General features: G+C 35.3%; 1 protein-coding gene across 1 annotated transcript in view; it reads right to left on the bottom strand.

Annotated features, from left to right (window-relative positions):
- Positions 1-25,733, bottom strand: part of DNAJC1 (DnaJ heat shock protein family (Hsp40) member C1) — a 189,275-nt gene that overhangs the window by 89,172 nt on the left and 74,370 nt on the right. The window contains exon 7 of the mRNA XM_046679949.1: positions 13,600-13,690. Coding sequence (XP_046535905.1) covers positions 13,600-13,690 — 91 coding nt within the window. The remainder of the gene's footprint in view (positions 1-13,599; positions 13,691-25,733) is intronic.

The following is a 25,733-nucleotide window of genomic DNA, read 5'->3' as shown; positions in this document are numbered from 1 at the left end:
TTTAGGTGTTTGATGTCTTTTTAAATAAGCATTTTAAAAATCACTTAAAAAAAGTAATACAAAGCTTCCACTTCTGGAAAAATGGAGTAGAAGTACTTTTCCATAGTTCTCCCACTAAGAAAAACTGAAAATCCTAAATGTTATATATGAAACAAACACAAGAAGAATCTGGATCTCGGAGAGAAGACAGACCAGCTAGGTATGGCAGGATCCAATGAACAACCAAGGTGGTAAGTTCTCTGGGTTTTCTTGTGGCCTCATATATCCCAAACTAGGTGCTAGAGAAGCCGCTAACTCAGAAACACTAACAGGCACAGACACACAATAACAACAACAACAAAACAAACAACTTCTTTCTCCAGCCAAGGGACCAGAAAAGCGACAGAACAGAAAGACAAAATTTTTAGATAACAACTGATCTACTTTAGGCAATCAAGACAGAAAAAACTGTGACCACACTCCTCTCCCATGTCAGTGAAAGCTAATGGGAATCCTAGCCTTCTGCCATTGTAAGGCTGTAATGAGGCACTCCAATCTTCCCACCAGGGTGATATGGGAGAAGGCTGCATAGGAAGCCAGACTTTCATCCCTACTAAGAGGTAATGAGGATCCTCCTTCCCCTGTGAGGTCAGGAGAGAGCAAGTGGGAGCCTGGATTTCCACATCCACCCAGAGATAATGAGGTGTCCCTCTCTGTCCCTGCCAGGGTGGTTTTGAAGGAAGCCTAGAGGACAGTCAGGGCTTTCACAAGTGCCCAGCACTAATGAGGCATCTCTCTACAGTAACAGTAGAGGCCAGGTGGGGCGTATAAATAGGCATTCTTGCTTATCACAGCCAGGGTCTTATTAGTGGAGGCCTACTGGCAAGCAGGAACACCCACACCCACCCAACCCAGAGAGGATTCCCAGCCACCTTCCCCCTCAGCTGTAATACAGGTCATGAAGGGAACCTGGACTTCTACCTCTACCTGACCATAACTAGACAGTGACACTCCCCTTCCGCTGCTAAAGCTTTGTCAGAGAACATCACGTAAAACAGAAGATTTAAATAAGATCCAGAGTCTTATAACATAATACCCTAATGTCCAAGTTTTAATAAAAAATCACTCACCATACCAAGAACATCTCAATTTGAATGAAAAAGATAATCAACAGATGCCAACAACAAGATGAAAGAGATATCCAAATCATCTGACTAGGATTTTAAAGCAGCCATATAAAAATGGTTTGACATGCAATAATAAACATTCTTAAAGCAAATGAAGAAATAAAGTAAAGAGCAAAGAAACAGAAGATATACAGAAGAACCAAATGAAAATATCAGAACTGAAAAGTATAATAACTAAAATTAAAAACCTAATGGATGAGGGCTCAACAGAAAAAGGGAGCAGACAGAGAAAAGAATCTGTGTAGTTAAAAACAGAATCATAGAATTTGCCCAATCTGGAAAAACAGAGAAAACAGATTGAAAAAAAAGATGATCAGAGCCTTGGGGACTTTGGGAACTATAACAAAAGATCTACCATATATGTCACAAAATTCCTAAAAGAGAAAAAGAGGGTAGGGCTGAAAGAGTATTCAAAGAAATAATGCCTGAAAGCTTGCCAAAGTTGGCAAAAGACATAAACCTATACATTCAAGAAGCTGAGTGAATCCCAAACAAGATAAATCCCAAGATTTCCATGCCAAGATTGTCAGAGTCAAACTTTTGAAAAATAAAGAAGAAAAATATCTTAAAAGTAGCAAGAGAAACATGAGACCTTACCTGTAGTGGAAAAACAATTCAAATTACAGTATATTTTGCATCAAAAAACAGGTAGACCAAAAGGAAGTGGCACAACATTTTTCAAGTGCTGAAAGAAAAGAACTGTCAACTCAAACTTCTATATCCAGTAAAAGTATCCTTCAGGAACAAAAGGGAAACCAAGACATCTGCAGATGAAGAAATACTAAGATAATTTGTTACCAGCAGACCTATCTGGTAATAATGGCTACAGGATGTTCTCTAAACAGAGAGGAAATCATAAAAGGAAAAAATCTTAAAACAATGGGAAGAAAGAAAGAACAAGAGAAAGAGTAAAAATATGAGTAAATACAATAGATTTTCCAGCTCCTCTTGAGTTTTCTAAGTTACGTTTGACAGCTGAATCAAAATTATAACATTCAATGTATGTAGAGAAAATCTTGAAGACAACTATAACTGGGAGAGGTAAAGGGATGTGAAGGGAGGTAATGTTTCTATACATCACTTGAAATGGTATGTTGTTAACACCAGTAGATTGTGATAGGTTATGTATATGTAACATAATACCTAAAGCCTGATGAAAAAAGCTATACAAAGTGATATACTAAACAAACTACAATAGATAAACCCAAATGGAATTCTAAAAAAATATTCAAGTAATCAACAGGAAAGCAAGAAGAAGAAAACAGACAAATAAAAAACAGAAAGAATAGAAAACAAAAAATAAAATGGCAGACTTAAACCCTAACATATCAATAATTACATTAAATAAAATGGTCTAAATACATCAATTAAAAGAGATTGGTACAGTGGATGAAAAGTCATGACCTACATATATGCTACCTATAAGAAACTCATTTCAAATATAACAATATGGTGTTTGAAAGCAAATAAATTGAGAAAGATATACCGTACAAACATTAATCAAAAGAAAGCAGGAGTAGCTATATTAATATCAGGTAAAGTAGACTTCAGAGCAAAGAAAATTACCAGGGAAAGAGAGAGAGATTATATAATGATAAGAAAGGTCAAGCCACCAATAAGACACAACAATCCTAAATGTGTATGTATGCAAACAACAGAGCTGCAAACTACAGGACACAAAAAACAATGGACCTAAAAGGAGAAATAAACAAATTCACAATTACGGTCAAAGACTTCAACATCCCTCTCTCAACAACTGATAGGATAACTAAACAAAAAAATCAGCAAGGATATAGAAGAATTCAACAACACCATCAACCCACTGGATTTAATTTATATTTATAGAATGTTCCATTCAACAACAGAACACACATTCTTTTCAGATGCCCACGGAACATATACTAACATGGACCATATCGTGGATCATAAAACACACTTCAACAAATTTAAATGAATTGAAATTATACAGAATGGGCTTTCTGATGAAAATGGAATCAAACTAGAAATCAATAACAGAAAGATAAAAGGAAAATCCTCAAATACTTGCAAAGTAAACAACGTAACTTCTGAATAATCCATGTATCAAAGAAGAAATCTGAAGAAAAAAATGAACTGAATCAAATGAAAATAAAATATATCAAAATATGTGGGGCATGCCAAAATAGTGCTGAGTAAAATTTATAGCACTAAGAGCTTACATCAGAAAAGATGAAAACCCTCAAGTCAATAATCTAAGCTTCCACAACAAGAAGCTAAAAAAAAAAAGATCAAAAGAAGCCCAAAGCAAGCAGAAGGAAGAAATAATAAAAATAAGAACAGAAATCAATGAAACTGAAAACTAAAGCAATAGAGAAAATCAATGAAACAAGGAACTAGTTTTTTGAACACATCAATAAAACTGACAAACATCTGGTGAAACTGACAAAGAAAAAAGTGAGAAAACAAAAAGTTACCAATGATAGCACTGAAACAGGAGAAATTACTAACAGGACATGCAGACATCAAAAGGATAGTAAGAAATCATTATGAAAAACTCTACACACATAAACTTGAAAACTTAGATGAAACTGACCAATTACTTGAAAAATATAAACTACAGTTGGCCCTCTGTATCCACAGGTTCTGCATTTTGGGATATAGGGGACAACTAAGGGACTGGAGTATCAGCAGATTTTGGTATCCAAGGGGGGTGCTGGAACCAATTGCCTGCAGATACGCAGGGACGACCGTACTCTAACTCACCCATGAGTTAGACACACTAAGCAGATATTTGAATAGCCCTGTAACTATAAAGGAAATTTAGTTTGTAATTTAAAGATTCCCAAAAAGAAATATGCAGGCTTAGATGGTTTCACCAGAGAATTCTACCAAATTTTTAAAGAATTAACATCAATTCTACACAGTTCTTTTCAGAAAGTAGAAGAGAGAACACTTCCCAATCCATTATATGTTAGTATTACCTTGATACTGAAATCATATAAAGACAGTACAAAAACAGAAAGCTATAGACTCTCATGAATCTCTCATGAAAATGGATGCAAAAACCCTTAACAAAATATTAGCAAATTGAATTCAGCAATATGTAAAAAGAATTATACACCATGACCACGTGGTATTTACTGCAGGGATGCAAGTCTGGTTCAATATTCAAAATCTAATCAGTGTAATTCAGCATATTAATAGACCAAAGAAGAAAGAGCACATGATCATATTAATTGATGCAAAAAAATTTAACAAAATTCAACACCCCATCATGATAAAAAACTCAGAGAACTATGAATAAAGGAAAACTTCCCCAACTTCATATGGAGCACCTACAAAAAACCTACAGCTAACATCATACTTAATGGTAAAACACTAAATGCTTTCACCCTAAGGTCTGGAACAAAGGAAGGAAGCCCTCTCTCCCCACTCTTGTTCAACATAGTTCTAGAAGTTCTGCTAGCAAATTAAGGCATGAAAAGGAAATAAAATATGTATAAATTGGAAAGGAAAAAACAAATCTATCCCTATTGTCATCTGACATGATTGTCTACACAGAAAATTCAAGCGATCTACATAAAAATTCCTGGAACTAATAGTAAATTCAACAAGGTTGCAGGGTAGAAGATCTACATACAAAAATCAACTGAATTTCTCTACTTGCAGTGAACATTCGGAAACCGAAATTAAAAACCAATATCATTTACAATCACTCAACATTTAAAAAAAGAAACATTTACATGTAAATCTAACAAGACACATACATGATTTGCATGCTAAAAACTACAAAACACTAAGGAAGGAAATCAATGAAGATATAAATAAATGAAGAGATATACTTGACATAGTAAATACATCAATTCTCCCCAAATTGATATACAAATTTAATACAATTCCTAACAAAATTCCAGCAAGATTTTTTGTAGATATACACTAGATTATTCTAAAATTTATATGGAAAGACAAGGGAACTAGAATAGGTAAAACATTTTGAAAAAGAAAGTAGGAAGAATCATTCTACTCGATTTTAACACTTCTTGTATCACTGCGATAATCAAGACTTCCACATTGGTATGGGAAGAACTGTAGACCAATGGAACAGAGTAGAGACCTTAGAAATAGTCCCTACACGAGTAAGGCCAAGTGATTTTTGACAAAAGTGTAAAAAAAATTCAATAAAGGAAGAATAGTTTTTAAAAAAACAGTGCTGGAAAAATTGGATATCCATAAGCAAAAAAAGAACTTTAACCTAAACCTCACATCTTATAAAAAAATTAACTCAAAATGCATCATACATTTAAATGTAAAACATAAAATTATAAAATTTTTATAAGAAAACATGGGAGAAATCTTTAGAACCTAGGATCTGGTGAAGAGTTGATATAACATCAAAAGCACAATCCATAAAAAACAACAACAATAAACTGGACTTCACCACAATTAAAAACTTTTGCTCTGTGAAAGACTATTAAGAGGAGGAAAACATAAACTACAAATTGGGCGACAATATTTGTAAACCACATATCTGAAAAAGGAATCATATCTAGAACATATGTATAAAGAACTCTTAAAATTCAACAGTAAAAAAAAAAATCCAATTAGAAAATAGGCCAAAGGCATGAAGAAAGATTTTACTGAGGAGGATATACTGATGGCAAATAAGTACATGAAAAGATGCTTCGACAACATTGTCCAGTAGGGAAATGCAAATTAAGACCATGAAGAGATATTTTTACACATCTATCGGAACAGCTAAAATAAAAAACAGTGAGAATGTCAAATTCTGGTGAGGATGCAGAGAGACTAAATCTCTAATACGTTGCTGTATGAATATAAAACGGTACAGGCACTCTGGAAGATAATGTGGCAGTTTATTAAAGCTCTAAACATAAACTTATCACATGACCCAACAATTGTACTCCTGGGCATTTATCCCAGATAAATGAAAACTAGGTTCACACAAAAACTTACATATGAATGTTCATAGCAGCCTTATTTGTAACAGTTAAAAATTGTCAACAACCAAAATGTCCTACAATAGGTGAATGGTTAAACAAACTGTGGTATACCCATACCATGGAATACTATTCATTAATAAAAAGGAATGAACTATTGATACATGGAACAACTTGGATGGATCTCAAGGGCATTATGATGAGCGAAAAAAGCTAATCTTAAAAGGTCACATACTGTATGATTCTCAAAATCACATTCTCTAAATCATATAGTCAAAACGACAAAGTTAGAGGGATGCAAAATAGATGAGTAATTGCCAGATATTAGGGATATTGGAAGGATGGGAGAAGGAGATGGGAATGACCATAAAGAGGTAGTGGTTGATTCGGGTGGAGGTTACATGAATATACACGTGATAAAATGGCAGAAGACTACACACACACTTCATATCAATGTCAGTTTCCTGGTTTTGATATTATACTATATTACAGAAGATAGAACCAATGGAGGAAACTGAGAAGAGGGTACATGGGAATGCTCTACACTATCTCAGCACTTTCTATGAATCTATAATCATTTCAAAGTAAAAAGTTAAATAAAAAGGCAAAATTTAACAAATGGTGCTGGGAAAACTAGATACCACACGCAAAATAATGAAGATGGACCCTTACCCAATACTTCAAAATGACCAAAAGACCTAACTGTAAGACTTAAAACTACAAAAGTCTTTGAAGAAAATATAGGGCAAAAGCTTCAAGACTTTGGATTTGGCAATAATTTCTTTGATATGGCACCAAAGGCAACAAAAGAAAAGCAAACAAACTAGACTTCTGAGAATTAAAAGCTTTTGTGCATCAAAAGACAATATCAACAGAGTAAAAAGGCAATGCAGAGAAGTGGAGAAAATATTTGCAAATCATTCATCTGATAAGGGAAAATATCCAAAATATATAGAGAACTCATAAAACTCAACGACAAAAAACCAAGCACTTTGATTCAAAATTGGGTACAGGACTCAAATAGACATTTCTCCAAAGAAACACTCATTAGGATGGCTACAATTAAAAAAAAGAAAGAAAATAAGTGTTGACAAGGATGTGGAGAAACTGGAACCCTGTGCACTGTTGGTGGGAGTTTAGAATGGTACAGCAATATGGAAAACAGTATGGTGGTTCCCCCAAAAATTAAAAAAGAATTACCATATGATCCAGCAATTCCACTTCCAGGGATATGCCCAAACAACTGAAACCAGGGACTCAAAGAGATATTTGTACACCTACGTTCATAGTATGGGAGGAGGTGAGAATGGGGAGTCACTGTTTAACGGTACAGAGTTCAGTTTTGCAAGATGAAAGGAGCTGTGGGAGATGGATGGGGGTGGTGCTCACACAACATTATGACTATATTTAATACCACTAAACTCCACACTTGAAAATGGTTAAGATGGTAAATCTTATGTGTATTTTGCCACAATAAAAAATATTGGTGGAAAAAAGCAATATAGTGGTTTTATTGTATCAATCATGAAAAATAAATCCTAATATTAGATAAATAGCCACTTGTGGCTTAGGATAAAATTTCCAGTGACAGCATCATACATGGATTCAAAAGGACCATATCCTATTATATATGGAAACAAAGATGATATAATACTCTGTTAAATAAACTGTGTTGATCACTCAAAAAGCAGTTTTATTGATGAGAAAGAGCCTCTTGTCAAAAATGTTCTTGAAGAGTTTTAATAAATTGCTTTAAGAAGTATTAAGTAGAAAAGAGCAATATAGTTTTTTTTTTTTGAGGAAGATTAGCCCTGAGCTAACATCTGCTGCCTATCTTCCTCTTTTTGCTGAGGAAGACTGGCCTTGAGCTAACATCTGTGACCATCTTCCTCTACTTTATATGTGGGATGCCTGCCACAGCATGGCTTGACAAGAGATGCCATGTCCACACCCGGGATCCCAACTGGCAAACCCCAGGGCCACTGAAGCGGAACGTGCACACTTAACTGCAGTGCCACCACACCAGCCCCTAGTATTTTTAAACTCACTAATTCATTTGACAAATATTTACTGAGTACCTAGCAAGTACCTAGCATTGTTCTAGGATCTGGGGTTATAGTAATAAAGATAACAAAAATATCTGCATGCATGGAGCTTATAAACTGATATATTATTTTACGTAAAGTATAATATTAAATAGGTACTAATTTCCAAATTAATTAGTAAAATTTCAGTTGAAATTTGATGAGTTAATCTATAGCTATAAATGTTTATAAATTCAATTGGATAAAAACTTTTTGCTTCATTTTTTTTTTTTTTTAAAGATTGGCACCTGAGCTAACAATTGTGGCCAATCTTTTTTTTTTTTTCTTTTCTGCTTTATCTCCCCAAATTCCCCCTGGTACATAATTGCATATGTTAGTTGCAGGTCCTTCTAGCTGTGGCATGTGGGACACCACCTCAACGTGGCCTGACGAGTGGTGCCATGTCCGCACCTAGGATCTGAACCAGCGAAACCCTGGGCTGCTGCCGCGGAGTGCGCAAACTTAACCACTTGGCCACGGGCCAGGCCCCTTTTTGCTTCATTTCAATGGGAAAACTAAGATTGTATTATATTTAAGCATACACAGCATTACAACTTAAAATACTGAGGGAACTGTAAATTACTATTTAAGCTGTATGATTTAAAATATTCACATTCTATTGTTATTAGAGCAAAGTACTTAGGAAATAACACTATTTTTCAGAAATTCTTTGCCTACACTAAACTCTTGGGACTAGGGCTCCTGTCAGCTTTTATTATATAATATGGTTCACAAGCTAAGGTAGAGTTTCTATTTGATCATGTTTCCAAATGTACTGGGGGTACTGACTGGTTATAGGCCTTAGCATGAGTTATCTCAGACAGTATTCTCCCATCCAAGAGCACCATACATTACCACAGGAAAACTGTTCTAACCTAAATTGGGGCTGCCTCTGCCCTATTTCTTTTGTCCTCTTCCCCACCAACCCCTGAATCAACTTACAAATCAGCACTAGCATCTTCTTTCTTCATGAACCTGAGTTTTTTAGCAAACCTTAGGGAAGGTGAATGTGTTCCCAACCCTCCGCCCTGAAGAGGCGTATTCTGTCCCCAACCTTCTCGCTGCTCCCTGCGCACCTCTACTGAGGCCCATCACTGGGGCACGCAATGGGGACCACAAAACAAGAGGAAAAGCATAACCAATGTTTGGAACTATTATTTATACAGATTAAAAAAGAAGTGCTTGACAGTAGGGTTTTGATTATTTGATTTGTGTTTGTTCTTAAATCATATAAGGTAAAGAGAAAAAGATAAAGGAGATACCAAGTTTTACTTCTATCCTTTCTCCTCCGTCTTTTGTCTATTCAAATTTTAACCTTGACGACCAACTTCTTTATAAAAGAACTCAAATGCATTTTTTTCCATTCATGATATGGGCTATTTCATCATAGTCCTTAGAATTCACATCTATTGACTTAGAATAACACTCATATAATTAGAGAATATATAAAAATATCATTAACACTGAAAAAGTCTATTTATAAATATTCAACTTACTTAAATCTAAAACACAAAATTGATTAAAAATTTATAATAAAAAATGCCAAAATTTTCCAAATACATATTTTTTTTGCATGAAGACTTCCCAGAAGAATGATATTTATTTTTAAGAAATTACCCTTTCCCAATTTCCCCCTCTGAAATGCCACTTTAATAAGACCACCACATCCTACTCAGTGTAGCTCTGGTGTAGCCCTCAGAGGACACTGCAGAGTCTCAGCAGTAAAGCAGACAGACTTGAGGGCAGATTAGCAATTAGGTCATGAGACCCAGGCAGCATAAAACAGCTACTGCTAATCTGCATGAGATGCATTTACTCAATTAAGCAGATGGAAATGTTATTATGAACTCAGTATTCCAATGATGGTTCTTAAAATTAAGAAGGATGGGGCAAATGAAATGCACACTGGGGGATTTGGGGCCTTTATGTATTAATTCTAAAGTATACAATGCAGAACATTGTAATGAAGTTAACAAAATTAATTAAAAGATCCTTTGCATGTAACCATTAGAGACTATATTAAAAAATACATGACAGTTTCTGACATTATTAATAGTAATGTGGCTGTTCTTTAACATTCTTAAAGTTGATACCATCACCTTTTCCAAATATACCATTGATACCAAAATGAGTGACAGAGGTCTTGTTACTCAGAGCCTAGCATGAGTATTGTTTTTAATATGTTTTCTGGTATTTAGTTTTTCCATTTTGAGTTTCAAGAAATGATAAGCTAGTGATGAATTTTCAAACTTTTTAGAAGACTATTTCACATTTTTATTGGTGCACAGAGAGTTTTCAGACATTTACATATTTTCAAATTTGTTTTACATAATCTTTTATATTAAATAATAACAAAATAAGAGAATATCATTAAATCTGAGAATTGCAATCAAACTCTTAGGAAGAACAAAAATCTCTGAATAATTTTGGAAAACAGTCGCAAACTTCAAAAGCAGTTTTTGTATTGTGATAAATACTTTACGTTTCACGCTTATTTTCAAAGTTGTAGTGTGCAGACAATCCATTATTATTAGAGAATCCATATTTGCCAACACTGTAACAATTAAGTGATTTGTTAAAAAAACTACATAAAAATAAGTGGTGTGTTATAAAATAAATCCTGGGGATGTAATGTACAGCATGGTGACTAAAGTTAATAATACTGTATTGTATATTTGAAAGTTGCTGAGAGAGTAAATCTTAAAAGTTCTCATCACAAGAAAAAAAATCTGTAACTATATGTGGTGAAGGATGTTAACTAGACTTATTGTGGTGATCATTTAGCAACATATACTGAATCATTTTGCTGTGCACCTGAAACTAATATAATGTTATATGCCAATTATTTTGCAAGGAAAAAAAGGTATGTCTATGAAAGCAATGAAATTATTGTATTCACGCTGATTCTACAGGTAAGTTTTGGGTTAGTTTGATATTTTTCTCTTTTCTTGTAAATGTGATTTCCCCCCCCTCCTTTTGACTAGTCTTAAAAGGCTTAGAAAGTTTTTATGTAATGATTTTACTTAAAAATAACAATTACATAAAAATTACATTTAGAGTTTCATTTATTCATTGACTTATTCAATTTAATTAAAACCATTTCAACAATTGCTATAACATCAGTTTACGTTTCAGTCTTAGGTTTAATATAAGTATAATAATCTTTTGCCCACCCTTCCTCCTCACACACACATCAGCCAACCTTACTATGCAATCCCTTATCCTAAACTTTTCCCTCTTAATAAAAGTCTGCTTTTAAATAGTTATGTAGTTGATTTGAGTATTATTTTGCATTTGTAATTGTTGAAACTTTTTGAATCAAATTATGTGCTCCTTGAAACAATGTTCTATACAGTGTAGGTACTCTTATGACCTTCAATATTCACAGCATTACATTAAATCATATCTTCATTCATTTATCCACTTAAACATTTACTAGGTGCCAGGATACTGTATTCAATGATGGAGACATGAAGGTGAAAAAGAAACAGTCCCTGTTCTAAAACTGCCCAAACACCCAAAGGACTGCGGTAGGGAAAAAAATGGCCCCCTAAACATGACCATGTTGTATTCCTTGGAATCTGGTGGGCATATTTTACCTTACACAGCAAAGGGAACTTTGCAGATGTGATTAGAGGTGAGTCCCTTGAGATGGGAGATTATCCTGAATTATCCAAATGGGCCCAATCTAACCACACAGGTCCTTAAAAGCAGAGAACCTTTCCCAGTGTGGGTCAGAGACGTGACCACAGAAGAACAGTCAGAGGGATGAAACACTGCCGGCTGTGAGGAGGGAGGAAGGGGCCATGATCTGAGCAAGGTGGGAGGTCTCTAGAAGCTGGAAAAGGAATGCAGCCTTGCCTGATACACCTCAACTTTAGCCCAGTGAGACCCATGTCAGACTTCTGAGCCACACAACTGTAAGATAACACATTTGTGTTTAAGCCACTAAATTTGTGGCCATTTGTCAGAGCAGCAATAGAAAACTAATACTGGCATCACCTAGTCCAACATGTTTATTGACAGATAAGGAAACTAAAATCTCAAAGCTACACATTTAGGTAGTGGCAATGTACTCTCTGGGTTTGGATAGAACATACTTCTCTCTTCTCAGACCATGGTCTGGTGTCAGGGTAAAGGCAGAAAGCTAGAATTTCAGGATCTGAAGGGAAACAGCTCTTACCATTTTTCTATATATTGGATGTGTGGTACACTGATACCACCACTGCTGTTTTCCAGGGTGATTTGGCTAAATTACTTCCATGGGCAGCAGGAATAGCTTTTACTGCACACCCTCAAAAGCACACAGGGTGTTTTGTAAAACTACGCATGCGGTGCTTGTGTATACAATTGTAGGCGTGAAGTGACTGCGTATCAATTATCTTTCTATTGTCTCCTGTGCCCAGATCAGTACCATATACTTCTCTGGGAATCCAGGTAGGTGGAGGGGAATGAAGTCTGAGCCAAAAACACTCACAGTGGAATTTTTACAAGAATACAGATTTTATCTCCATGAATTCAGTCAACAAGTATTTATCAAGGACCTACTATGTGCCAGGGACTCTGTAAGGTACTTGGATGGACAGTGAACAAAACATATGAAGTCCCTACTATCATGAAGCTTACATTCTACTGGGGGAACCAGACGGTAAACAAAATTAATAAATTAAGTAATGTTAAATAGAATTAAAGGCTCTGAATAAAAACAAAACAACGTAAAGGGACAGAGCATACGTGTGTGGGAAAGATGCAGATAAGGAAAATTAGGTAAAAAGACCGGAACTGGGAAAATGCCTTCTTTAACAGTAGGTCCAACTTTTCCTGAAATCAGCAAGAACTGTCTTCAGTGTTCAATGCAAGGCTTCAACACACTGATAATTTAGTGAAGGTTTTTCATAGTGTATAATAATACTACAAATGAAACGAAGACCTTCACAACAAAACTCATAGATATTTTCAGGTTTCCCATTTAGTACTGCAATACGGCCAGTTGGGTGATCAATTGGATAGATTTGGCACTAAACCCAGATGACAATTACAGTCCTGGGGTACTGTAGCACTTTCTAGACTCTGGATGCCTCCTGGACTCGAGGAACTATAGGACCCCGTGTTGATTGGAGCCCTGCATTGATGATACTGAACTGAGGGTGGTTCAGTAATTACGAATACAGTATTCTCCACATCCAATACCTTAAGTACAAGTAGCTATTTAGAGGGTGGCAAAGAAAGCACAGAAAATTTAATTATTGCTGAATTTAAGAGAAAATCCAAATTTAAATACTCACTTTTATTTGATATTGTTAACACAGTAAGACAATGGTTAATTACTGTTGAATTTAAGAGGAAATCCAAATTTAAATAATTACTTTCATGTGATATTGTTAACACAATAAGACAATGTTTAAAACTCACTTTGAAGTGTTTCAAGTTCAGCTCTAGTCAATGCATCTTCCTTTTCCTTCAATCTTGTTTCTTTATATTTAGCATAAAACTGCCCAGCATCCTTAAAAAAGAAGTTATAAATAAATTAACATAAAAGTCAGTTTGCTTTGAGGGTAGTTTCCACATAACTTCATTTTAAAGCAGCATATTCATTTAGCAAGTAGTCTTTCTTTGTGTTTATGTTTTCAAATTTTATGGTGAACAGAAGACACTGAATAAACACGTCTCTATGATTTTTCTCTCTTGGAGAGCTGATTAAAGCCAGAAATTGATGAGTGTAAATTTAAGTAATAGCTTTTCTCTCAGATATGGAAGGGAGGTTTCCTCTTCCTGTTTTCTTCCATTGTGTATTTCCTCAGCATTGTGCTAGTGCATGGACAGACAGCAGAAAAGCACACTTGCTGAACTGAATTATTTGGTACAGTAAATTACATTATTGTGACTAACAAAGTACTAACACGATTTTCATACTAGTCTCTTAACGCCTAAGGATTTTCAAAATTATTATATGCAAATCTGATTATGAAACCTATATGACCAAGCAGATGAAAGCTGTCACTTCTCCTTCCACCACACGAGAGGCCAGTTTCTACCATGCAAGGTTGAGGATTGAGGACACATACTGGACACAAATACTAAGGCATCAAGATACAGTGGCTTGAGTCTCAAGGAGTGGCACATAGGCAAGACTTTAGCAGAGTACCGAGAAAAGACTGGGACGTCAATAACCACAGACATGGAAATAAACAAGTTGATGCTCTAGGCATATGAAGATCTGGACAATGAAAAAGCAAAAACAGATCATTTTACACCACCCCGGACTCAAACTTCATCTATTCTATAGCAGTACTGCTTGTAGCTGCCAGGTCACACTGTGCTATGCTTCCACATCTTTGTGTATGCTTTGCCCTCTAGCTAGAAGATTTTTCTCTCCTGCCATTATGCTGAAGAACTTCTATTCATCCTTGAAAACCCTATTCAAGCATCACCACCTTTGCAAGTCTTCCTGATCTTCCCCAGCAGTGTAATTCTCTCTTGTATACTGCTTCTGTATTTAAACACATTTCTATGATGGCTTGCATCATGCTATACTCTCTCCTAGAAAATGAGGAACGTGAGATAGGGGTACTTTTGTGCCCAGAGCATAGTATCTGGCATAAAGCAGGTACTCAATAAGTGTTCACTTAACTGAACTAGATTGAAATATATGAAAAACCTTGTAAAGAAAGAAAGGGCTTGATAAGTGACTGATGTGGGATAAGAAAAAGAGAGGTATCAAGGTATCAGGGTAATATTCCCAGATTGTAAGACTCCTAGAGCACATAAATCATGGACCCATCTGAGAGGGTTTTATTTCTATAGAAATAAAGGAACAAAATCAATCCTTGGCTCTGCCTCGATTCAGAAGTGAATGCATGAACACTTAAACTCCAGAATGGGATTAACTCTTTTCATCTGACTGTTCAAGCTAAGCTTTCTCCTGGGGTCTATGTCTCTTGGGGTTATATCAGAATTCTCCCATCTGATAATGAATTAGGGAAATAATAGGGTATTTCTAATATCACTGAATCAGTTTAATAAAGATGTATCTCTCACTCTTTCCATTCCCACTTTCATGTTCCTATTTCATTTCTACTAGAAGGATTCCCACAGCCCTGGGCCAGCTAAAATACGGTATAATTGGAAGAGCATAGAAGGTCATACACCCAACTTGCTCACCCTCCCGTGCCCATATATACTTTAAATTTCAACAGGGTTTTGGGTTAAGGTTTTATGGCCTCTTACTTAACATTCCCTGCACTCCTAAAAAACTCAACCCTGGAAGAGTATTATTTTATATTAAACCATTATATTAAGTCATTTATTCTTTGGTGAGAATGAATGAATGAGCGTACTAGCTTCTTTCCAGGGAGTAGTTTTTTTTTGTTTATTTATTTTTAAGATTTTATTTTTCCTTTTTCTCTCCAAAGCCCCCCAGTACATAGTTGTATATATTTTAGTTGTGGGTCCTTCTAGTTGTGGTATGTAGGATGCCACCTCAGCATAGCCAGATGAGCAGTGCCATGTCTGCGCCCAGGATCCAAACTGGTGAAACCCTGGGCTGCCGAAGCAGGGCGCACAAACTTAACCACTCGACCCCGGGCTAGGCCCATTCAGGGAGTAGTTTCTAATACTAGGGAAATACTTTTCTTTTAAAGGTCAGGAAGGCCCCTTCAGGGGAGCAGGAAAGGTGGCCCATGCAAGAAAACAAGGGCACAGGGGAACTGTTTATAAGATGTGAAAGAAGGTAGGTGCAATCAAACATCACAGTGTAGTACAGTGAGATACGACCTAGTGATTAAGAGGGCAGATTTTGGACCCAGGCTACCTGGATTAAGATCTCAGCTTTGCCATCTGACTAGCTATGTGACATTCAGCAAAATACTTCACTTCTCTGTGGGTGAATCTTCTCATCCATAAAACGGGGATAACAAAAGCAGAGCTAACTCACAGAGCTGTTGTGAAGACTGGATGTGGGATTATATGTGAAACAGAATGGCATCTTACACAGTTAGGCCTTATATAAGTGTTACCTATTTTTATTATTACTTCATCATTTTGCCAAGGACCTTATTCTCCAGCGCAAAGTAAGGGTCACTTTTTCTGCTTTGTACTTCACCAAAACTCCTCCATCAGAATCCCCTGTCTTCTTGCTTTCATGACTTCTCCTTACCTAACCCTCTTCACCTCAGTGCAAAAACCTCTTGCTGGGTAATAGCAATCTCTTCTTAGTGGTCCTACTAAATTTGAACATTTCTCTGCTAATGTTTCTTCCTTCTGCTATAGCAGAGAATTCCACTAAAAACTCTTCTTTGAAATACCCATTAGATCCAAAACCACACTTACCGGAGAATGGCAAGGCACCCAATCACCTTAACCTACTCCACCTAATTCCTAGTTTTAATACAGTCCCTAGTCTGTTCAGGCAAAGATCCCATCTTCCTTTCCCTCCATTTCTAAGCATTTACTTAAATGTTCCTCAAGCTTTTTCTTTCCTTCACATCTTACTTGTACTTTCAAATTATAATTACACTATGCCTACTCCAGGAAGCATTACTTCTTTAATAAACCTATGACCTCAAATAATTTTACTTTACTCAAAAAACCCTACATTGCTCCAAACATCCTTGTGTGTGGTTTGGTGTACCACACTTGAAGATGCACTGACAAACTGGAAGATTTAAGAGAAAGTAATCAAATGGCAAGCAGCTTGAAACAATATTTCAAAGGGATTGGAAATGAGATGATTGGGGATAACCTGACAACTATCATAGAATATCTTAAGGGTCATTTCAGGAAAGAATGATGTAAATTACTACATACGGTTCCAGAGATGGAAGTTTTGATTTTAGATAAATGTAGAGTTTTCTAATAATTAAAATTACCTGCAAATGAAATAGACTGACTTTGGAAGTAATACTCAAGAAGCAACCAGGTGGCTATTCTTAAAGGTGTATTCTAGGGAGGATTCAGGTATTCAAAGAGGGTTGAATAAGACCAGTTGTTTTCAACCTTTTTTCCCTGCCATTCATCATGAGGGGATAATTTATAACTGTTAAGTAGAAAAAATAAACACAAAGTCTCATTTTGAGTCGAGAATAAGCCCCAGTTTACCTACACAGGCAATTGTGATTTCTTGTGGATATAAACTTCTCATCCATCTTTGCAGACACTGCCTGGCATTTAACAGAAGCTTGTAAATATTCAATGAATGAATGAATGCTTACTTCAATCAATCAGGGCTCAGGATTGCCTAGATTTAGCTCCATAATACTGTATTTAAACTACAGAGTTTACATTATTCCAAACAGAAAAAGTTTGTATAATTGAGGAGCTTATAATACTTATGGATGGAACATGAGCAAAAGTTTTTACTCTAGAAGCAACTCTCTTAATACTTAACAAAAAATTTCTTGAAGGGCCCAAAGCTTGTCTCCATAGACATCAAGCAGGGGACTGATTTTAATTACAGAAAAATGGCTAACTTAAAGAATTTACATGTCATGGGTATTCTTTGTATGTAATTGTAGAGCATGGACTCCTGCACAAGAAGACATTAAACAGCTATATTTACTTATTTATTGAACCATTATTATATGTGTTGGACTTTAAGATATATGCAAATTATATGATAAGACAAGCACTTGCTCTTAAAGCATATATAAAAATAACTATGAGTATTAACCTAAATGTGGAATACAAACTACATGAGAACAGAGATTTTTGCCTTTAAAAAAAATGTTTTTGTATCATTCTAAGGCCTAGAAGAGTACCTGGCACATAATAAGCACTCAATCAATATTTGTTGAATGGATTATTGGAAGAGAGAGTGGTGCTCACCCAACATTCTATCTGTTTCCCCACATTTTCTTATCCTCTTGATATTAGGTGGGGTCATGGGACTAGTTCTCGATGGGCTGCAGATGGAAATATCATGTGTCATTTCAAACCAAAGCATCAAAAAACTTGTGCAAACCTCCAGCTCTCTACTCTTGGCAGAGTGGGCAAGGAGGCCACACGTTCCAGATGGGTAGAGCTAGTAGACGGTGAAGACGTCATGGTTCTGAATCTCTAAATGGCTAGTTAGAGCAGAATGCCTCCTTTCCTACCAACCAATGATAGATAAGTGGCATAAACTAGAAAAAAATTTTAAGTCACTGGAATTTCAGGATGATCTGTACCTTACCATAGTCTGTCAGTCTATCCTGATTATAATTCAAGTAGTAAGTGCTATGCAGTTAGTACAGAGAACATGCATTGGGAAGTTTTCAGCTGGCCTGATGAGGAAAGGCTTCATATGATGATGGCCATTTATCTAAGCCTTGAAGATGTAATATTTCCAAGGTTAGTGAGCTGTGAGATGGAAGATATCCATATCATAAACTTTTCTTTAAACATTATTGACATAGCTCATTTAAGTGATAAAATAATAGGCTGAGTTGGCATTATTTGTCATGCTTTGGTTTACTTTTAATTCTCCATATAAACTTCAAAATATCAAACAATCCAAGGAAAACTTAGGAAAAAAGGGAGTTGATCTAGAGTGGTATGAGCAGGGAAACAGTGCCACCTGTCCCAATGGGAATAAGGGACATGGAAGAGCTCTGAGGAGAGGCAGCTGCAAAAAAGATGGAGGATGCTCCATTCCTTTTTCTGACTCTTTGACGGCATGAATCTCCTCTTTTGTTTGAAGCTTACAAAATACAATCTTCAACACAGGAAACTATCATAAGTACATTTCTCAAAATCTACCCTCAAAGTCAACTGCTCTAGATCAAATTTTGTTCTCCCTTTGACTTACACTATAATCTCAGAATTACACACATGGTGAGATAAAATGATAATAAAGAACACAGGAAAGCTTCAAAATTCTATACTTTGAATATGAGTCAAAAATTTTTCTACAGAACTATAGTATTACTGAATTCACAAGAAGTAATAAAATAAAAATAAAACAGAAAACCAGAAGCTATGCCCTCCTCTGCCTGAGTCAGTAGTAATCAAGGAGATGTAAGATGCAAGCCATAAAAGCTACTTTTTCCATTTGGGCTGAGGCAGAAGAGACTGCAGCAGTCATCTATCAGCCCCAACTCAATGCAAGAATCCTGCTACAATTTTTATACTAATTACAAGCAGCCTGAATACTCTGATAGGGAGTATAAGATCAGACAGCTTATTCACTCACTATAAAGCTAGTTACGCAGCTAGTTATGCAGCTGTTGGAAAATTTCTTCTTTCTTGGCTTTCATAGTCCTTATATTTTAATATTTATTTTCATTTGCTTTAAGTTTCATTTCTAGCAAACTGCCTCACCAATCTGAGTCTTAAATATTTTTCATCGATAAAGTACGGAATTGATGAGACTATGTATTTCCAACATCCTACCTAACTAACGTTTTGTGTTTATCTTTTCTACGTCTAGCCTAGAAAACTATGCTTTATGTTCTGCTTTGGACCTCTGATTAAATATATCTTATGCCCTCCTTTCAGAGGGCAGAAGGAATGGAATCTTTGTTTTATGTTGTGAGGTCTTTCCAATTTTCCTGTATCCCTCTGTCCTTCTGTAGAAGTAACAGTTTCAGCCTTATAAAAATTCAGAAGGGCTTTTCTATCTTTCTTCATTTGTTTATGTATTCCCTACATAAAGTAAGTCTGCAAAGTTTTAAAGAAAGTTATTAGTGTCCTAAAAGTAAGCTTCCTCGTCACTTGGAAAGTCTGTGTTTAACTCTGAGTAGAAGGGCAGGCCAACTCAGCTTGCTACAAATGTCTCCTAGCCTTTTATAAGCTTTTTTCCCTGCTAATTAACTGTGAATGTTTTGTTTATTTGGTTTCTGACAGAGTCCCCGCCAGCAGAAGCGAAGGGGCTAGAAAGGAAAGGCCTGACTGTAGAGAGGGTGAGCCCCAGGCTCGTCCACAGTTGTAGTTCCCATGGGAGAAGCTTCTTGGGAGGGAGGATGCCTCCATTTATAGACAGTTCTATAAAGTATAGTATTCCCTTCACTCTCCTAAGCAACTTTTACTTTATTTTTTAAGGTGAAAACCACAGCGCTACAGAAAAGATGCCTCTATTTTCTCAGACACTGCTCCTAGGCAACCTGTAAATCCTGATGGGGGTGGGGCTATGCGTGCCAGAAATGTCCTCCAATAATTTTTAGTTTAACTGTGTTTATACAAGATCAGCTTGGTAGTGAGAAAAGGTGGGACCAGGACTTAACAAGGGGAAAAATTTACAATTACAGGCAATGTACACCTAAATGAGTTTATTTTTTCTTGTCCTCCCCAAAGCCCCCCGGTACATAGTTGTATATTCTAGTTGTAGGTTGTTCTGGTTGTGGCATGTGGGACGCCACCTCAGCACGGCCTGGTGAGTGATGCCATGTCTGTGCCCAGGATCCAAACTGATGAAACCCTGCACCACTGAAGTGGAGCGTGTGAACTTACCCACTTGGCCATGGGGCTGCTCCCTAAAGGAGTTCTATGTTTTATAAATTTTGTTACTGAGAAACGTAACAGCAGGTAGAGAGAAACTTGAATGGAGAATTCCCAGAGAAGCAAACAATCAAGCAGGTAAGTTCTGAATACTTAAGACCTGTTCCATCTCAGAAAATGTAGAGAACCAGGAACAAAGTACGATTTAGACTGGCAACCATTTGGGATGTTTGGAACTTACTGATTTTGTATGAGAAATTAATGGTATTAACAAGCTAAGGTATTATGGGCTCCAACACAAATAGGCAGTGACAAAAATAAACTAAGTTAAAAGAGTTAAATTGAAAATATACATATAGTGTTGATTATATTTCATGAACTGTTTGGTACTTTCATGGCTATGAATATGTTTCAGAACATACACGATCAATTAAAAAATATCCAAGAAGGGCATTTTGGAGGTTAAAAACATTTCTTGGGGCTATAGGCTGAATATAGCCAACACAGAAGACTAGTTTGGTCAGATTCCAAGAGAACGTGTACTCCCTTCAAAACTACCATGAGAACAGAAACAGACCAGTAAGATACGAAAGTGTCATTAGGGCTATACTTTTAATGTTAATATTAAATTCTAGCCTCAAAGCACACAACACTCCTGCGATGCAGTCCAAGTTCCCTGTTACATTCTAACTCGTGTTCCATGTCTTCTGTTGACCATTCCACTTTCTTCCTTAACTATCTAAACACATTTCCTCAAGTTTCCCCAGCTTCTCTGCACGTAGTTATGCATTTTACTCTCCTCTAATGTTCTCTCATCTCTCTGTGCACACGCTAACCTTCAATCTATGCATCAATTTACAAACACTCTCCAGATTCTTTTTCTTTGGTTTCTCATTTAACTTTTTACTTTTCTGCCTGTGTGGGTACATGAATGATATGGGGCATAGGTTTCATTAAAGATACTAATATCCACACATTTTTCCCTTGGATATTTTCCATCTGGGAAATATCTGATATTGATGTAACATTATCAAATATTTTACATGTATCAAGTATAATAGTTTTTAATTCTTTGGCCTCATTCTTCTAATCTACCAATTTTTATAATTCTCCCAATATTTTTTCAGAGGAAAGGAAAGGAATAAAATCCAGCACTGGAAGTAATAGGATCGTCTCAAAAAGCGAGGGAACTAAGAAAGACATGCTCTTACTTCTACCCGGCCCGATCACAGAACCACTCCGAGTGCCTCCTGCCCATTATGTACTCTGACTCCTCCAGTTCTAACAATACACACATATCTTTGACAGATGTGTATGATGGAAATACTTCACTGTCTTATCAATAAACTTTATTCTGTCTAAACGTCCATCATAAATTTGTCATATCAGATTTATCTACCGGAATGTAAATTCCTAAATGACTATATACGGAGTGTGGAGATGGAGAATATAGTCTTAGATGATAGTAACGGGCTGTGTGATATCTTCTTTTTTTTAAAAAAAAGCAGTTGTACAATGGGGTCTATTCATTTTTCAAGACTCAACTCAAGTGGCTCCTCTTTTTAATCTTCCTTGGTCATCCTAAATAGAGACAATCTCACTTCTCTGAACATCTACAGAAGTCGTTGTTTATATTACATATGTGAAGCTTATATATCATATTGTATTATTATCACACCATATTGTATAATTATTTTAATTCCTGTGTTATAACCTCTACCTGACTCTAAGGTACTAGAAGGCATATTCATCTCTATAGCTCCTTATAGTGCCTTGTTCTGATATGTTTAATAAATTTTTATTAAACCAGCTAAACTGTTTTTCTAAACATATAACTAGAAGAAGCTTTATACATAAAATATTGAGATAACTATTCTCATTTGTAAATTTTTGGAGGGGGACGGAGTGAGGAAGATAGAAAATAATTTAAGTAATCTAACTAGGCGATAAGGAGCTTTCTTAGGTATCTTAAGTGCTAAGTAATAAATACTGAATTTAGGAGCATAAGCTGAACCAGAATCACAACTTTTCCAAATTCTACCGGATAACCATATATATGTATGTGAAGTGTAATAAAGGAATGGGTATTTAAGGAAGAATGGGAGGATGAAAATTGGAGATGAAGAGCTGTTGATACGATAAGCACAAAATTCTGGTACAGATTCTGCCAGTGTGAAAGCCATTTGCTGGAAGTCTCTGAATCTCCCACTTCCATCTTAGACCCTCCTTCTTACCCAATAGCTGTATACTTACACAGAGTATTTGCAGCTCAGTTTTAATGAGCTTTTCTTGAAATTCAAGGGATTCACACACAGAAGTAAAACTCTCCTAACTGCTATCTGCTTAACTAACTGCCTGTATGCTTGTATGAGCAGGTTGTGTTAGTTCTTAAGCCTGTTTGTGTCAGTGAGACTTGTTATTGTGATTAGATGATTAAATTAAATATTATATAAAAAATATGAAAAGTGAGTAGAAAATCAGAGTCATTTCTACGAAAACCAAGTAGATACTTTGGAAAGCTCAATAAAAGAGTTGCTAAAAATGCTGTTGACTAGATGTAAGTTAGTCAATTACAAAAGAGTAGGGGAAATCATAAAAACCTCTAAGGATTATCCAATAACATTGCTTCCCGAATCTAGTTCAACTCTTCTTTAAAGAAATCAACTGGAAATTTGTCCTTAAAGAAACCAAGATTATATGTATGGTTTATGCAAGAAGGAGGGCTCCTATTTAAAAATAAACAATGATCCTATATCACAAGAGTGGTGAATAAAGTATATGCTTAAAACTTTTCAGGCCATATGTATCAATTTTTATACTTAGGGCTCTAGTGGGGCTCTTTTTTGACCACTGTACCGATTGCCAATCAGGACTGCTTCACATAAAGAGGGCTTATTCTAAATTTCATAAATATCTTACATAGAAACATCTCACAAAAGTGCCACATAAAAACATCAATGTTGTAAATAAGATGTATGTTCTCACATTACACAGTTTTACGGATGATAAATTAATACAAAGGTCACAGCAGACTGAGAAGAAAAAAAAGGAGACAAAAATCTAATCCTAACCCAACTATTCAGTATTGCTTTGCTGATGCTTATGAAAGCATGAGCTATATGTTTATCAATCTAAAATATTTTCACCATTACGATTTGTGTAAGAGTCCACTATAGTACATTATTTTGTTAGTGAACATGAGAAAAATTAGTCTTATGTCCTCAAAGCAGAATTGAAATATCGAGCATTTGCTTAAAAAAAGGAAAATTTTCTATATAATAATGTACACCTGAAATTCACAGTGCTATAAGCCACCATGACCTCAATAAAATAATTAAAAATAATTAATTAATTAATTTTAAAAAGGAAAATTGTCTTGTTTTTCTTCTTGGAGTGCATTTATCAGGAAGAAATAATTAGAACAAAATTTAAAAATTAGATTTACAAGGTTTTGAAAACTTAATGCCTAGCATCTCAAAGCTGAAAGGCAACAGGTGCCACCAAGTAAGTAAAAACTTTAAAAATCTAACAGTTTAAGAAAATAGAGGTTCTAAAGGGACTAAAAAGCTTTTGCAAAATTCCCTATTTTTGTAAGTTTTCTACAAATTTATGATCAGGCAAAACACTTAATCTGTTGGGTCTAGATACCATAGGCAGATAAGTTAAAATAATAACTTGTAACTCTAAGCGATCTGAATATATTGGTTCTATTTTTGCAAATTACCATGCATGCTTACCAAGAAGTATGTTACTTTTACCAAATAAATGTTGTTTCAAATGATTTAGATTAAAATTACAAAGAAATGTCTCAGATTGACATTTTACGCCATATTCTATTTATGATGTCTCATAACTATACTTTTAAATTCATCTACACTTTGGTTCGCCTATTGCATAGACTCTAAAGCTGGCAAAAAATAAACACTCTTAAAAAAACATAAGAATACGTCCTAAAATATTTTCCTGTCACATCTTCTCACAAACATACTGGTATGATAAATACACTTTCCTTCTCTTATTAGGTCTTACATAAAATAGCATACAAGCATTGTGGGGTTTTATTCAAATAAACAATATAATGTGTTAAACAAGTGAAAAACAAAGCTTTTAAATTACCAAAATACTTCAACTTTCTCTGTTAACTGAAAGCAAAACATACAATTACATAAACAATAACTATTAATATGAACTATTTTGATGGAAGAACTGGTAAATAATTTCTCAAAGGTTAGAAAGAAAGGTACTAATGATTTTTAGTTCATTTTTCCTTCAAATATAAAATTTCATTAGACAGGAAAAAGGAGCATAAAATGTAGAAGTTGGAGTCATTCCTTTCCTTAAAAGATTAGGAAAGCAGCTCTGATATATGAAAAACAGTGGGTAGAACTTGGTAGAAATTATCTGGCTTTCTAGCTTTTTCTAAATATTTATTCTCTAAAATGAAACATTTCCTCCCTAAAATTGCAACTTCAAAGATTCTCAAAATTTATACACCAAAACTATCATATATAATAGTTTCAAATATAATACTTTCAAATATTATGTTTATGTGTTGAGAATTTTCTAACCAGATGCAATAGTTACTATTAGCAAAGTAATAATTTAATGAAATATGCTTTGGTATGCTAACTAGAAAAAAATAAGAGAAATTGCCATGGAAATGTAACATGTACCCACATTCTATTGTCTGATCAAGAGTAACTAGCAACAGAGACTTTGACTACCAGTCTAAGACAAAATATCCTCACTCCTCTTAAAGTTGCAAATAAAATGGAAAGCAATGGATATTTTGCATAATTATACAGATGCTCATGTAAATTTTTTTTATGCTATGCATTTGAATACTTTTAAAATAATGGGTGCAAACTGTTTGAGTCCCGTTCTCTTTTACTGGATACAACTTAAATGATAACAGCTGATTAAATTTTTATTGCCTTTATAACTTCCTAAAGATAGTATTTTTTTTTCCTTTTTCCAGTGTCTTGGAATTCTCAGGTGTTCTATAAGCAATGTAAGAAACAGTTATAGGAATCGATACCTAAATAATTTTAACCTATTCTAGATTAGGTTTACACTGATAAAAACACTATTCAGGTTCAATCAGCATTATGAAGCAGCCACTGCATATCAGCATG

Source organism: Equus quagga, chromosome 12 (genome assembly GCF_021613505.1).
Source record: "Equus quagga isolate Etosha38 chromosome 12, UCLA_HA_Equagga_1.0, whole genome shotgun sequence".
Taxonomy (NCBI): domain Eukaryota; kingdom Metazoa; phylum Chordata; class Mammalia; order Perissodactyla; family Equidae; genus Equus; species Equus quagga.
The sequence above is the reverse complement of the archived record's forward strand: the minus strand, read 5'-3'. Positions and strand labels throughout refer to the sequence as shown.